The sequence below is a fragment of the Pelophylax lessonae genome (genome assembly GCF_965119305.1).
Source record: "Pelophylax lessonae genome assembly, chromosome: 3".
Lineage (NCBI taxonomy): Eukaryota > Metazoa > Chordata > Amphibia > Anura > Ranidae > Pelophylax > Pelophylax lessonae.
The window spans coordinates 441,167,794-441,183,966 of record NC_138770.1 but is presented as its reverse complement, the minus strand read 5'-3'; the positions used below and the strand labels follow the sequence as shown (position 1 = coordinate 441,183,966).

Below are 16,173 nucleotides of genomic sequence, written 5' to 3'. Positions count from 1 at the left end.
AACTGGAAACCAGTGATGTCTGAAAAGTCTAATCTTCTATCCTGAATACTTGTTTCTGGTATTGACTCTCTGGGTAGGATGAGGATGACACCCCCCAGAACATGGATTCCAAAAACAAGTAACCATTGGCAGGTCCTGTATTTCTGTGTTCACCGGAACCATTTAAAAGTCTGACTGGAACTTCCCATAAAGATGCAGAAGATGAACAGACCAAAAAACGCGGACCAAAGCGCAGTGCTCCCATCATCTATGTATCCAAGAGATAGGGGAACTAGCCATTTGTTGGTTTTCAAGTACATCTATTGATGCCTGCATGTCTTGTTACATATCTACTGGGACACTCCTGAAACCCCAGATACTTTGGTGCTTTATCAAGCAAATACTAGCTCCAGTTCCTGACCTATGGGTCCATAAGAATGATACGATTGTATAGGAAATGGTTTGACAGCTGACAAATGTAGTAACAATCGTTACTTCCATGGTCCACGGACTAGACGTGCACCCAGAACAGATTGGATACTTATCACTCACCTGGAGCAGCATCAACCCCTTTGTGATAGTGTATCCGTAAGAATGATAGGCAGCCACACTCACTGTTGGGATGCAGGGGGCTGTTGAATGTTGTTCCAAAGTTGATTTCAGGAACTGAATTATTGTCACATAACAGAACACCCTACTTATCAAGACTTCTGGTGCATTCTAACAGATGTCCAAGGCCTCGTTCACACTGGCACTCCTGTGTTTACCTATTCTAGGGTAAGGCTAGGTTCACACTTGTGCAGCTCTGCGAGCCAAGCTTTGAGCGGGAACGCCACCCATTCATATGAATGGGCTGCTATGCCTTCTGAAAACACAGGGAAAAGGTTCCTGTTACATTTTTAAGAACGCTGTCAGCGTGGAAACTGCCGACGCAGTACGGTTCCCAACCCGGGAAGCCACACTTTTGGTTTCCAGTGCATGGGGGTGCTATTAACCCTAATCTCCTGAGCGGCAGCACGTTTTTCTGTGCGGGGGATTGTGGCTGCAGGAACAGGTGCGGTCCAGCAGTGGCAACCACCCACACGTGTGTGAAAGTAACCCTAAGGCCCCTTTCACACTAGCAGACTGTTCAGGTCCGCCTGTCCTTTTTCAGGTGGACCTGATCGGACCCTTCGGTCTCCTCTATGGAGGGGTGGGAGTTGATGAACATGTGTCCGTTGACACCCACAGAAATCTGATCTGATCCTATCTGCTAAAAACAGATGGATAGGGATCTGTTCCCCATCCGTCTGGGTGATCGGATCGGATGGCAGTCGGGTGTAAACGGACAGGTAGTCCATTTACATCCAACTGCCCATAGAGGAGAGCGGGCTGTGTCTGTGTGCACTCTGCATAAATGGAGTGGACACGGACCAGCCATCTGCCAACTCAGAGGGGATTAGCGTAGAGATTCCCCGCTGAGCAGGCAGGCTCCAACGGAGTGTGTAAGGGGACTTATGAAGGAGAAGGTATCTGGCAAGTATAAACACCTTGTATGCCTCCTAGGTCACTTTTCCCTATATTTAGATGTTCCTGCTCTAAAGCAGGTTTAGCCATGTTCAGGCACATTTAGTCACATTCGCCCTTGTTTACATGTGTTTACATCCATTCACCTCCACAAAACCATCACTAAACAGACCGTGCATGCACATTTTTCTGCATATGGTAAATGTATCTAAGTGTTGGGCTTGTAAACAAATTTGAATGTCTAGTTTACAAACGTATATAAAAGACCATAGGCGGTATTCAGATCCTTTCAAAGATATTCGCTTTGCGGACCTGAATGGTCAGTTTTTGGCGTTAGTGTGCACGAGGCCCAAATCTATCTGCAAACACCTTGGGTGCAATTTTTACCTTTTAATCACCTCAGATGCTTTTCACTATTTAACAAAACAATTACATTTTTTCTGCTTTTACTTAGGCCCCTTTCACACTTGTGTGACTTGTCCTGTGACTTGGGACTGCAAAGTCGCATGACAAGTTGTACCCCATAATTTCCAATGAGTACCATTCATATCTGTGCGACTTCAAAGTAGTCCCTGCACTACTTTGGTGCGACTTGAGGTCCATAGACTTCAAGATTACACAGGCATTACTTCAAGTCGCCTCGAAGCTGCGTCAAAGTCGCGTAACTTTCAGGTCAAAGTCGCGTAACTTTCAGGTCCTACAAGTGTGAAAGGGGCCTTACATCCTTGTTCAGTTATTTCCCAACGCTTGGAACTATAGGCAAGGATTTTGACGCAGACTGACAAATATTGACATAGACTTTAGCAAATATTATTTGAAAAACATAAAAATCTGGCAGTATCTGTACAACTGCAGTCCCTAATCACTACACAGTTGTGTAATAAGCAGTGACTCGCTTGGTATGTCAGGGAATACTTGATACTTCCATCTGTGTGTCCTGACACTTTGACTTCCTGGACACTGTATGCTCACTGGAAATGTGTTGTTTACCTGTGAAGTTTGCTGAGTGTTACCTCATAGGGCGATTTCCATTGCAAAGCCAGTCTACTAAATGATTCATAGAAGATGACAGTTGGTGGAGTCATTGTAGAGCATTACCATAGAGCAAAGGTCAGTACTTTATACCTAGACTTAGATTATTCGCAGTACAAACTGAGAAATACCTTTATTACTTCCTTGGGCGTCTTTTAAAATATGACAGAAAACGTTGAAGAGAATTTCCATCAGGATACACTGAGAACTTTAGTTCCCGGAGGCTTGTACCTGGTGTTAGATAGCAGCTTTATAAAAGCTGCCCATGAAATAATTCATAAGCCATACTTACAAATTTTAATGAAAAAAAGGATTAACATGCAGCAAATCCTTAGGGGTCTAGTTAGTAGGACAGGAGACCTAATGTTTTATAAATGTCTTCCTCCCTGTGGCTGCCCTTTACTTAGATTCAGATACCTTAGTGCACATGTGTCAAACACAAGGCCCGCGGGCTACCAGGTCATTTTATGTGGCCCTTGCACCTCTCCTGCAGCACCCTCTCGTCACTGCCCCCACCTTGTCCCAGCAGTCGGCAGCAGAGAGGAGGACAGAACTACCCTGCCAGATCCTGTGCTTTTCCATGCAGCTGTAGAGATGTAGAGAGGCTTGTTTTTTTCTTTCTCTCTCTACCCCCCCTCCCCGCCCCCCATCTTAGCAGTCGGCAGCAGAGAGGAGGACAAAACTACCCTGCCAGATCCTGTGCTTCTCCATGCAGCTGTAGAGATGTAGAGAGGTTTTTTTTTTTTCCTGCCCCCTATCTCAGCAGTCAGCAGCAGAGAGGAGGACAGAACTACCCTACCAGATCCTGTGCTTCTCCATGCAGATGTTGAGATGTAGAGAGGCTTGTTTTTCTCTCCCCCCCCCCCCATCTCAGCAGTTGGCAAGCAGAGAGGAGGACAGAACTACTCTGCCAGATACTGCACTTCTCCATGCAGCTGTAGAATGGCTTGTTTCTCTCCCCCACCCCCCAATCTCAGCAGTCAGCAGCAGAGAGGAGGACAGAACTACTCTGCCAGATCCTGCACTTCTCCATGCAGCTGTAGAGATGTAGAGAGGCTTGTTTTTCAGCCCCCCCCCCATCTCAGCAGTCAGCAGCAGAGAGGAGGACAGAACTACCCTGCCAGATCTTGTGCTTCTCCATGCAGCTGTAGAGATGTAGAGAGGCTTGCCCCCCCCCCTCATCTCAGCAGTCAACACCAGAGAGGAGGACAGAACGACCCTGCCAGATCCTGCGCTGCTCCATGCAGCTGTAGAGATACAGAGAGGCTTGTCCCCCCCCCCATCTCAGCAGTCACCAGCAGAGAGGAGGACAGAACTACCCTGACAGATCATGTGCTTCTCCATGCAGCTGTAGAGAGGCTTGCCCCCCCCCCTCTCCCCCCATCTCAGCAGTCAGTAGCAGACAGGGGGACAGAACTACCCTGCCAGATCCTGCGCTTCTCCATGCAGCTATAGAGATGTAGAGACGCTTGTTTTTCTCCCCTAGTCCCCCCCCCCCCCATCTCAGCAGTCAGCAGCAGAGAGGAGTGCAGAACTACTCTGCCGGATACTGCGCTTCTCCATGCAGCTGTAGAGTGGCTTGTTTCTCTCTCCCCCCCATCTCACCAGTCAGCAGCAAGGAAGAATACAGAACTCTTCCTACAGATCCCACGCCTCTCTGTGAAGCTGCAGCACCCCCCTCAGCCCCGCCTCCCCTGGTTATAGCGTTAAACAGACTCCAGCTCTTCTCTGGCACTCCTCCAGACCCTGCACTTTCTGCTTTCCAGCTCTGTCCCCACCAGCTTCTTCCCAGCAGCACCACAAGGCAAGGGGGTGCACTGTGATGTAAGGGAGGGTGGGGGAATCTTGACTTCTGGTAAGGGGGAGGCTCTTGACATCTGTAGTAAGGAGAGGGGTGCTTTGAACATCTGCTTATAATTATTATGAGAATAATACAAGTCCATGCCAGTTGAAACAGAGGGTAGCACACCGCTGGTATCATCCACAAGAATTTATTGGAAACTGCTCAGACTCTAATAAAGTTTTTTGTGTAGATGATACCAGCTGTGTGCTACCCTCTGTATCAGACTTGCATCATCTGGTACAGGAGTGTGAGTGGGCTCTGTGCTGGTTGGCACCTGTGCTGGTTGGCACCTGCCCTTCACAGCTTAAGTCTTAGGTTATTACTAAAACCAGTAATAATGGAGTGCAGAGGCAATTATTTAGTATGATACAGAGTAGATACATTTTTAGTCTTTTGAGGAGCATAATGCCATATGGCTGATGCGGCCCGTAATTAAATTGAGTTTGACACCCCAGCCTTAGGGATTCAGAAGTACAGAGCAGGTGGCTGCACCTAGAATACCTAAAATGTTAGTAAAATTTCAACCAGTTACTCTGTAATGTACATTTCTCATTCTGATTATAGGTTACAGTAACCAGGAAATGTATTAGTTATGACTGAGATACATTGAGTATTTTGAGCAGTGTTGATTGCAGATTTTTGCCAACATGCTGGTTACTTTGAGATTTTTCTGAAAAATACAGTTTACAACTTTTACATATTATATTTGAAAGCTTAAAACATATCTACATTTGTTTGGCTAGCTTTTAAAGTAGAATTTTAGGCAAATCCTTTTTTTTTCCATTTTGGATAGAGCAAGGAAGATTTTTTATTGGGCCATCTGTGTCCCATGGTGGAGATTTCCATTCACTTCCTGTCCCATAGCCAAACAGGAAGTGAGAGAAAATCCCTGTAAATCAAGGGAATTCCTTGGGGACCCCCAGGTCACCAGATCTAGTGTCCCCATTGGAAGATTTCTTACTTTTCTGGGGACAACCCAAAATTTGGGTAATTTCTCTTACTTTCATGTTCAATGACAATGGTAAACAGGACCAACAGAGAGGGTGAATCGCCTTAAAGCGGAGTTCCGGGCAGAGAAACGTTTTTTGGATGAACATACCCCCGGGACAGTCAGGGCTAGCACATTCCACAATGGCTAGCCTCTGATCTGTCCCGGTTCGCACTTACCTTTTAGAAGAAATACTTACTTAGAAATTTTCTTCCACAGCGTTTCCATCTCGGTTGTGGGCAGCTGAAGCCGGCGCGGTCCTCTTCTCCGTCTTCTTCCGCGTCTTCGTGTCCCAGAATGCACTGCACCGGCCCCTCTCGTCACTTCCGGTGCGGCGCCGCATTCCTAAACAGCTTCTGGGCATGCCCAGAAGCTGTTTAGCAGGGGAATGCGGCGTCGCCCGGAAATGACGAGCGGGGCCGGTGCGGCGCATTGATTCCTGGGAGCTATGACGTTTAGCTCCCAGGAATCATCGCGAGGCAGGAAGTGACGGGGTGAGCCGCGGCGCTGGAGGAGGAAGCTGTCATAGGTGAGTATTTACGATCGTCAATAAAAAGGTGAGTAAACAAAAAAAAAAAAATAACTATCCAATTCCTTTTCAGGTGCGGCATACCTAGCGGAGGGGCACAAAAAAAAAAAATCTTTTTTGTGCCCGGAACTCCGCTTTAACAGGGGCACAGACAGCAATAACAACTGACAGGTGTTCTAATACATCACCACTCAATCCAAAAAAAAAATGTTTTCACACTAGCACTTTTTGTGCGGACCCGGGTTCGATTGACGTCAGAATTCGGTTCTTTTTGATGATGTGAACACTGTCTTTGAACTCGGGTGCGCACTCGCGAACCGTACCCGAGTCCACTTAAAAAGGGTGGTCTGGGGTACGTTTCATGTGAACTCCAGTACGGTTCGCTTCTGATGAGAACGCAATCGTACCAAAGCAAGCAATTCTATCCATTTTGGCACCTTCTCCTTTACAGCGGTTGCCAACATGAGTATGCGCCGGCTGCAGCTTAATGACACAAGTGTACCGTGGTTCGGATACAAAAATCAAATGTGAACACAGTCCATCGGGGGCAGGGGGAGGGGGGAGCAATCGAACTCGGGGTCGGACCAGGCAATCGCACCAAGTGTGAAAACACCCTAAGTGCTTTGTAACCCTAGTAATTTGGTCCGACTTGGCTCCCTCCCTTCTTGCTATGGTCAATATAATAACTATGAAGGAGATGCTTGATTTGTAGATGCAGCTTGTCTTGGTTGAGAACACTTTCCTAAGACAAGCAACGGCAAGAGGAATGCAGAGGCAGGGGGGACGGATCAGCCTTTGCATTTCTCTTGCCATTGCTTGTCTCTGGAAAGTCTTCTGAAACAAGACAAGCCACTGCTATGAAACGGGCATCTCTTTCATAGCTGTTGTTGGATCGGCCACAGCAGGAGGGAAAATGGGGGCAGGTCTGACCTCAGAGCAAGGGTTAGAAGACACTTAAGACAGTAGTAAACTGCACAAGAAAAAAAAAATGGGCCCCAGGCAGTTTAAGTCATAATGCGCAAGTATGCAGCACATACTAGCACATTATGGCAGACTTACCTGAAAATGAAGCCCTCCAGCGGATCACTGTCAACGGCTGTAGGTGCTTCCATATGTGCTTTACCTGGTCTACCTTCCAGGTTTTCGGGCTTCGGCCATATAAATGGCAGAGCCGCGATGACGTCACTCCCGCCCATGTATGCAGGAGTCACGGCCGCAGCACAGAGTTCTGAATGGACGGCACAGTCTATTCGGAGCCCAGTGTGCATGCGTCGGTGACGTCACAGGCTGCCGGTAAAGTAAATCTTTGTTTAGGAGATATTTGCTGTACTTATAGGTAAGCCTTATTATAGGTAAAAATAAAACACGTGAGCTTCCTACTACTTTAAAAGCATGGGACAAATTACTACGTGTAAACTTTGTCCTATGGAGTACAAAACTGTGAAAAAATAATGACCGATCTTTTTAAAGATGAATTTTGCCCTTATCATAAAAAGGACAACGAAGGCACTTTTAGAAATGTTTAGTAGTTGCAATCTACAAACAGAAACGTATATATTTGCAGGCTTTTTATTCTTTATATACCTTGTTTTTCTTTTCCTTCCCATTCTTCTCATGGTGGCCATTTTATTAGGGGCATATACAGTATATCCATCTCCCTTTATTACTTGGAACTAGGGTCTGCCCCCCGGAACTTGAGACAGGAACTTACCAAGATGCATCTGTGAGGCCAGGGTTACATCACCAGTGCCTCACTCAGTCAGGAAATGGAAAAACAGTATTTGTAAGTAAAAGCAAAAAATGTTTAATTAACCACTTAAGGACCGCTCGCAGCAGTTTTACCGCGCCAGGCAGCCCCTCCTGTGCGAACTGACGTAGCCCTACGTCGGTCGAGCGTCTGCTGCTAGGGGGCAAGCACGTGCCCCCAGTGGTGCACTCCCGCCCCCAATGGTGAACTCCCGCCCCCACTCTGCAGCGGGGATTCCGATGCACAGAGCCAGCGGCTCCGATTGCCGCTGTCCACCCGCGATCGTTCCCCGCTGAGAGAGGAGAATGGTCAGCTGTTGTAAACACAGCTGACTGTTCTTCTCTCTGGAATGATCACAGAGTGCCTGTGATCCTTCTATATAGGATCACAGGTCTCTGTGATCATTTCAAAAGCCCCGCCCCCATACAGTTAGAAACACTCCCCTAGGCTTACAATTAACCCCTTCATCACCCACTGTGTTAACCCCTTCCCTCCCAGTGTCATTATTACAGTAGCAGTGCATATTTCTAGCACTGATTACTGTAGTAATGTCACTGGTACCCCCAAAAGTGTAAAAAATGTCAGTTAGGGGTCCGATCTGTCCGCCGCAATGTCGCAGTCCCACTAAAAATCGCAGATCGCCGCCATTACTAGTAAAAAAAAAACAATAAAAATGACATAAATCTTTCCCCTAGTTTGTAGACGTGATAACTTTTGTGCAAACCAATCAACATACGCTTATTGCGATTTAAAAAAAAAAAAAATGTAGCAGAAAACAAATTGGCCTAAAATGATGAAAACATTTTTAATTGTTAGTTTTTTTTGGGGGGGGGGGGGAATGTTATATAGCAGAATGTGAAAAATATATTTTTTTTTTCAGAATTGTCGCTCTTTCTTTGTTTATAGCGCAAAAAATAAAAATCGCACAGGTGATCAAATACCACCAAATGAAAGCTCTATTTGTGGGGAAAAAAAGCACATCGATTTTATCTGGGTACAGCATCGCACGACCGTGCAATTTTCCGTTAAAATAACGCAGTGCCGAATCGCAAAAAATGCCCTGGTCGTTAAGGGGGAAAATCCTTCCGGTCCAGAAGTGGTTAAATAATGAATGTACTGTAACATGAGTAAAGCCAATACATTATCAGCTTTACTGATCTTGTAATGAAGTCAGAAGATAGGATGCTTTTCTAGTGAAATAGGATTTCTGATGTAATCTGCCAAGGCCTTGATAAGTTAGAGGATATTGACATGAAATGTGTGGGAAGATTGTCCTTAACTTCCTGTCCAAAAAAACATAACAGTAAGGGCTTGTTTAAACAAGCATTGCCCTCTAAAGAGTGCAACTTTTCAATATGCTTTTCAGAGAGCATTTGACAGGTAAGTGTGGAGCAGTGGAGTACTAATGGGGTGCGTGAGATGCGATCCACACCTGGTGAACACATTGCTCTTCAGAGATGAACCCTAGTGTAAACCAGCCATCACACTGCGTCATCACACAGTCATACTTACAGACTCACAGACGTACACAGTCATTAAAGCATATTTTATGGGTAAAAGAACTGTAGCATGCGTGTGCTGAGTATGGGTGATGTAGGCTCAGGTTTTATTTAAAGCCGAACTTCATCTAAAGAGGGAAGTTCCGCTTGTTTGCCTCCTCCCCCCCCCCTTTAACAATTGCCACTTTTCTTTTTGGGGGGGAGAATGGAGAGGGTACACGCTCTTGACTGGTAACCGCTTCCACATCCCCCCCAGATCGCCTAGGCGAACCAAGCAGAAGTTTACCCCCCCTCCCCTTCGCCCACAGCATTCTGGGACACATCACAGCTCCTAGAAGCAGCGGTCTTCCAAACTCAATTTTTTTGGAATTTGGACTTTTTTGAATTAAAAAATAAGATAACGGTAAAGTTAGCCCAATTTTTTTCTATAATGTGAAAGATAATGTTACACCGAGTAAATACATACCCAACATGTCATGCTTCAAAAAACTTTGGTGCTTAAAAATCCCATAGTTAACACTTTCAAAATGTCTACAGGTTACCAGCTTAGAGTTACAGAGGAGGTCTAGGGCTCAAATTATTGCTCTCGCTCTAATGATCGCGGCGATGCCTCACATGTGTAATTTGAACACCGTTTACATATGTGGGCGGGGCTTCCGTATGCGTTCACTTCTGCGCACGAGCTAACGGGGACAGGGCGCTTTAATTTTTTTTTTTTTCCTATTTATTTTATTTATTATTTTTTATTTTTACACAGTTTAAAAATAGTTTTTATTATTTTTATTCCTATTACAAGGAATGTAAACATCCCTTGTAATATTAATAGCCATGACAGAACCTCTTTATTGTGAGATATGGGGTCAAAAAGACTTCAGACCTCACGAGTACACTAAAAAAAAAAAAATGGTTACAAAAAATCGTCTCTTTAACCCGGTTGCTAGGCAGCAACATTTGACGTCGCTCCAGTCCTCCAAGACCATAGAGTCGTGTGAGGGCCATCTTGCCCTCACTCGACTTTCTGTCGAAGAGGATCCGGGATCGGGGAAAAGGACCAGGACGCTGAGGGAGGGAGGGTGTCACCTAATCCACCGCACCGTAAGGGTGATCCCGCTGCGAATCCGCCGCTGGGACTACCCTTACCTGAAAGCCGATCGCCCGCCGTTTTATAAAATACCAGGGTTATGGCAGCTATCTGCTGCCATAACCCCGGTATTTAGCGTCAAAGGACCGACGTAAATCGACGGCGGTCGGCCGGTCGGTAAGTGGTTAAGATACCAGCACCTGGATCCGAAGCTCATTGAAGAATCAGCTTGGGTGAGGATAGCACTGGATCCCTGAACAGGTAAGTTACAGTAGATTAAAATTTAGCAGCTATAGTACAGTGCATCCAGAAAGTATTCACAACACTTCACTTTTTGTTATGTTACAGCCTTATTACAAAATTCATTAAATTCATTATTTTTATCAAAATTCTACAAACAATACCCCATAATGACAACGTGAAAGAAGTTTGTTTAAAATCTTTGCAAATATATTAAAAATAAAAAACGAAAAAAAATCCCATGTACATAAGTATTTACAACCTTTGCTTAATACTTGTTGAAGCACCTTTGCCACCAATTACAGTCTCAAGTCTTGTTGAGTATGATGCTAGAAGCTTAGCACACCTATTTTTAGGCAGTTTCTCCCATTCTTCTTCGCAGGACCTCTCAAGCTCCATCAGGTTGGATGGGGAGCATTGGTGCACAGCCAATTTCAGATCTCTCCAGAGATGTTCAATCGGGTTCAAGTCTGGGCTCTGGCTGGACCACTCAAGGACATTCACCGAGTTGTCCCGTAGCCACTCCTTTGTTTTTTTGGCTTTGTGCTTAGGGTTGTTGTCCTGTTTGAAGATGAACCTTCAACCAAGTCTGAGGTCCAGAACACTCTGTAGCAGGTTTTCATCAAGGGTGTCTCTGTACATTGCTGCATTCATCTTTCCCTCGATCCTGACTAGTCTCCCAGTTCCTGCTGCTGAAAATCCTCCCTACAGCATGATGCTGCAGCCACCATACTTCACTGTAGGGATGGTATTGGCCAGGTGATGAGCGGTGCCTGGTTTTCTCCAGACATGACGCTTGCCTTTCAGGCCGAAGAATTCAATCTTTGTTTCATCAGACCAGAGAATTTTATTTCTCATGGTCTGAGAGTCCTTCAAGTGCCTTTTGGCAAACTCCGGATGGGCTGTCAGCCTTATTCCAAAATGGATTAACCACTTACCGCAAATCAACGTAGCCCTACGTCGGCTACAATAAGTGGCTCTACCGGGGTGATGCCTGCGGTACCATTTTTTAGAGCCTAGGGCTACGTCGATTTGCGGTAAGTGGTTAATCCATTTTGGAATAAGGCTGTAGCATAACAAATTGTGGAAAAAGTGAAACGCTGTGAATACTTTCCGGATGCGCTATTTGCTGCTGACGTTTAATTTTTGGGAGGGGGGTGGAGTTTCTCTTTACCTATGCCCCTTTGTCTCCCGCTGTTACCACAATTTGACCACACCCACAATTCAGTGTGTGTCACTTTATTTACCCATATGCCTTTTATTGGGGGCCCGGGATACAGATGTGTTAGGTACTCCAGGGGCATGGAGGCAAAAGTTTGCCTCCTTACTGTTGGTTTTAACCCCTAAAAGCCTGCACCACCATGCCACTGTACTGCTCATCGAACAAAACAGTGGAGAATGAAATTTATTTACACCCAAGCGCTTGCTGCCTGTAAACACGCTCAAATGCTTGTAAAAGCATTAGACACTTTTTCAAGTGTCAGGCGTCTTTTTTGCCAAAAGCTGCTGCCAGGAGAAAAGGCTTCTAGGAGAGTTTTCAAAACATCATGAGTACAAGTTGTTGGACTTCCATTAATATAGTTACATAGTTAGTGAAGTTGAAAAAAGACACCAGTGCATCCACTACGATAAGTGTGTGTGTTTATGTCAATAGTACATTGTATACCCCTGTATGTTGTGGTCGTTAAGCTGCCCATCTAATAGTTTTTTGAAACTATTGATGCTCCCCGCTGACACCACTGCTTGTGGAAGAGAATTCCACATCCTTACCACTCTGACGGTATAGAACCCTTTATGCAGTTTAAGGTTAAACCACTTTTCTTCTAATTTTAGCGAATGGCCGCAAGTCCTTTTATATTCCTTTTAGCTGAATAGTTTGTTCCCTACTACTTACCAAGAGAGTAAAGGCTCGTACACACTTGAGGAAACTCGGACAAAATATACTCTGATTTTTCTCTCTCATGCTCAGCGGTCATAACCGTTTTTAGTTGACAGTGCATAATGTTCACAAAATTTCTCGTCCGATTTTTTATTTGGGACGTTTGTTCCTAGACTTCCGGGTCGTCAGCAACTTTAGATCATGCGCGGTCTTTCCTATCCGATTTTTGGCGGACGTACTGCATACACATTAAACAAAAATTGGTCGTGCTGGAGACGGACGATAAAAAAATTTGGTGTTTGTCCCTCCATTTTTTTTTGTTGAAAATGTCAGCATCAGTTGCTGAAAGTTGTGTACACACTAGCCGAAAATCGTACGATTTTACCTCGGATGGGAATTTTCGGCAGATTTTCTACTAGTGTGTACCCCACTTAATGGTAACAGAAGGTTATAAGAGAATGCTGGTCTTCTATAGAGTTTGACACTACTAGGGTGACTAATGTGACAAGAATGCTGATGCAAATGTTGCTTTTCAAACACTCTGCAGGCATGTAAAAGTGTTTTGTGCGGTGCCAGGCTTGTGATCTTACAATGCATTTTGAAAGGCACAGGCTGCTGTCAGTGTTGTGCTTTGGGACTAAACAGGGAGTGTCCTGCACCATGTACTGACAGTCCCAGTGGGGAGATCACTCTGCTCACTTCACACTAGAGGAAGCACAGTGCTATCAGCTCCAGCAGATCAGGCTATATTTATAGTGTATACTATGTATACCTGCCTGAATTGTTCCTTGTAAACTGGAGACGCCAAATCACTGCTCACCTTTCACAGTCTAGGGGTCGTAATATACATTGATTCCACCACTGAACGTTTTCAAGTCTTATCATCTCAACACGATGGATTTGAATGGCTTTTACCATTTGAGAGGCTGCTGCAGACCGTTGATAAATGAACATTTTTGCTGAAGCTGTTTGGATATATAAAACAACGTGGATTGTTAATCTGCTCCTTGCGTTCGAAGATTGCTAGTGTGACAGAGACTTGAGATAATTCTTCGTATAATGCTACAAACGGCAGGGTTTAGGTTTTCACATCATTTTGACTCATACGTTTTTTAGGAAGACAATGATTACTTGATGGTTAAGAATACCAGCAGAATTTATATATGTCAACCCACCGTTAGACAAAATGAGAAAGGAGTCCAATTCTGGAAGCTTTAGGATCAAGAGAAACTCGCATGGTCCCTTCTCTCGACCTGTGAGTTGGATCAACTTCTCTTCTTTGTCTCGAAAAAAAACCAAGAAGATATTTAAAAGTGATGAAGACCTTTTCAAAAGAAGTAAGAAGGTTGAGGATGAGTCCGAATATTGGGGGTATCAGAGGCACAGCAGAAAAGGTAAAATATAAAAGCGTGTATGTATTCTTGTGTGAGTAAGATTTATTTTTTCGTATGAGGATAATGCTTCACCTAGAACATCTCATTACATAATTTGTGTATGAAGTGATCATTATTGTTATTACCATGTAGTAATTTGCTACAAAGAAAAGTATAGCTTGAATGAAGTCACTCCTGGATAATGCTTATTATTTGTGCAACACATTGCAGCATCATTTGCAGAAAATGATGATGTTCTTACATATTAAGGGTCTTGTTACCACTCAACTTTCAAATACAATTCAATTAGAAAAATAGGGAACATCAAGTGAAAACATCAATAATTAGACCCCAAAGATGTTCTTTTAAATGACCGAAAGGGTTCTTCTTCCATATGTATGTGCATATTAGGAAACTGTTGCATAAGAGCCGGTTCACATTAGCGCGACTTGTCAGGCGACTTGTCAGCCTGACAAGTCGCGCTCCCTCGCGGTCCATTGACCGCTACAGGACCCATTCTAATAGGAGCGACACAAGTCGCTCCGACTTAGAAAAAGGCTTCTGTACTACCTCGGGGCAACCTCGGGGCGACTTGCATAGACTTCCATTATGTGAAGTCCCTGCAAGTCGCTCCGAAGTCGTGGTGCACGGGACTGCACAAGTCGCCCCAGAAGTAGTAAGGAGTCGTGTCGCCTCAGTGTGAACCGGCTCTTAAAGAGCAAAGTAAAGTAAATAAAAAAAACAAAAAACAAAACATAACTTTCTGGTTTAAAAAAAAAAAAAATATATATATATATATATATATATATATATATATAAAAAGCCCTGAGAGGTAAATATTATTAACCCTGGCTCCTTTAAACCCAACCACGTCCTGCAACAAAGTTGCACCAAGATAGGCCACTTAAGGGCTCTTTCACACGGGCGGTCCGATCAGATCCGCCTGTCAGTTCTTTAGGCGGATCTGCTCGGATGCCCCATTCAGCCCTATGGAGCAGCGGATGTCAGCGGTGACATGTCCGCTGACACCCGCTGCCATCCGCATCCGATCCTGTCCGTGAAATCCGGACGGATGGAAACCCTATTTTCCATCCGTCCTGGGGATCGGATCGGATGAGAGCGGACAGGCGGTCCGCTCTCATCCCATTCCCCATAGAGAGCAGCGGGGGCTGTGACACCTCTCTCTCCGCACTGCAAGCGGAGACGGAGCTGTCATCCGCCGGCTCAGTGGGGATCGCGGATTGATCCCCGCTGAGCAGCACGGATCTGCCTACGGAGGCGGACCGTGTGAAAGAGCCCTTAACACCTTTGTTCATGGACATTTGCTTTTTCAGATGTCTGGGGCATTACATTGAAGACATTTTGTGAATATTTTCTTGAAAAGTCATCTCTCTCTCTTACACAATGGTGACAGTAATATCTCCTAAATGTGCAATGTTTAGGAGATATTCACCCTGGATGCAGCCAGTTATGTCACTGGTGCATGCGCTCTGCAGGTCCGGCATACCCTCCCGGACCTTCAGAGCTTTGTGCCGGAACCGAGGGCTCCCGCACGCATGCACGGGAGTGATGCCATCATGGCTCCGGCCAGTCACATAGCCAAAACACACAAACCTGAAAGAAAGACCAGGGGAAGATGTCAGCCCTCTCAGCAGTGACAGGACAGAGCTGGAGGGCTTTGTTCCAAGGTGAGTATTTCATAATGTGCTAGGATGTGATGCATACTAGCACATTATGCCATTGCCTTACAGGTGTGTTTTTTTTTTCACAACAGCCGCGGTTTATAAACTCTTTAAATTCTCTGTTAAATTTTAATTTCTGTGTCTTTGCTGGGGTGATTCAGACTGGGTTCACACTGCTGTGAATCCTGAGCAGTTTAGATGCCGTTAGGGAGACCAAGATTCGCTTGTCAATTGAAAAAAATGGATTTCTATGTGTTTGGTTCACATACCAGTGTTGCGAATTTGATGTCGGGAAAAAAAGAGATTCCTGTGCTTCTTTGGTGTGGGTGCGATGAGAACTTCTATGGTGCAATGCAAATTTGTTCGCACCTCTACACCGCAAATCGCAACGTAAATTCGCACCTCACCTTGGACAAAAACCTGCATTAAATTCACACCACAGGGTGAACCAAGGATCACCCTCTCTGTCTTGGTGACCATTGCCACTGAGATAGGCATTAATGTGAATTCCATTTGTAACAGTTGTCGCTGGGGATCCCCTGATAGAACAAAGATATAGGACAAATTAAGTAATCTAAAAATCTTCCAAAAGTCTATTCAAAACTAAAATAGGCTTTGGCTTTAGATATACCTTAGGCTGGATCAATGCATCGCAATTCAGCTAGTTCAGCAAGGACTGGCCACATTTTGATCAGTGTAGGCCAGTGATGGCAAACCTTGGCACCCCAGATGTTTTGGAACTACATTTCCCATGATGCTCATGCACTCTGCAGTGTAGTTGAGCATCATGGGACA

The 16,173-nt window shown here is 45.0% G+C and overlaps 1 protein-coding gene across 3 annotated transcripts in view; it reads left to right on the top strand.

The window, feature by feature from the left end:
• The window catches only part of NHSL1 (NHS like 1), a 331,325-nt gene that overhangs the window by 158,967 nt on the left and 156,185 nt on the right, over window positions 1–16,173 (top strand). The window contains exon 1 of one of the 3 annotated variants that reach the window (XM_082249098.1): window positions 13,003–13,717. The exons of the other annotated variants lie outside the window; for them this stretch is intronic. Coding sequence (XP_082105224.1) covers window positions 13,510–13,717 — 208 coding nt within the window. The 5' untranslated portion in view covers window positions 13,003–13,509. Of the gene's footprint in view, window positions 1–13,002; window positions 13,718–16,173 lie in introns of those variants that run through there. 3 annotated transcript variants of the gene reach the window in all.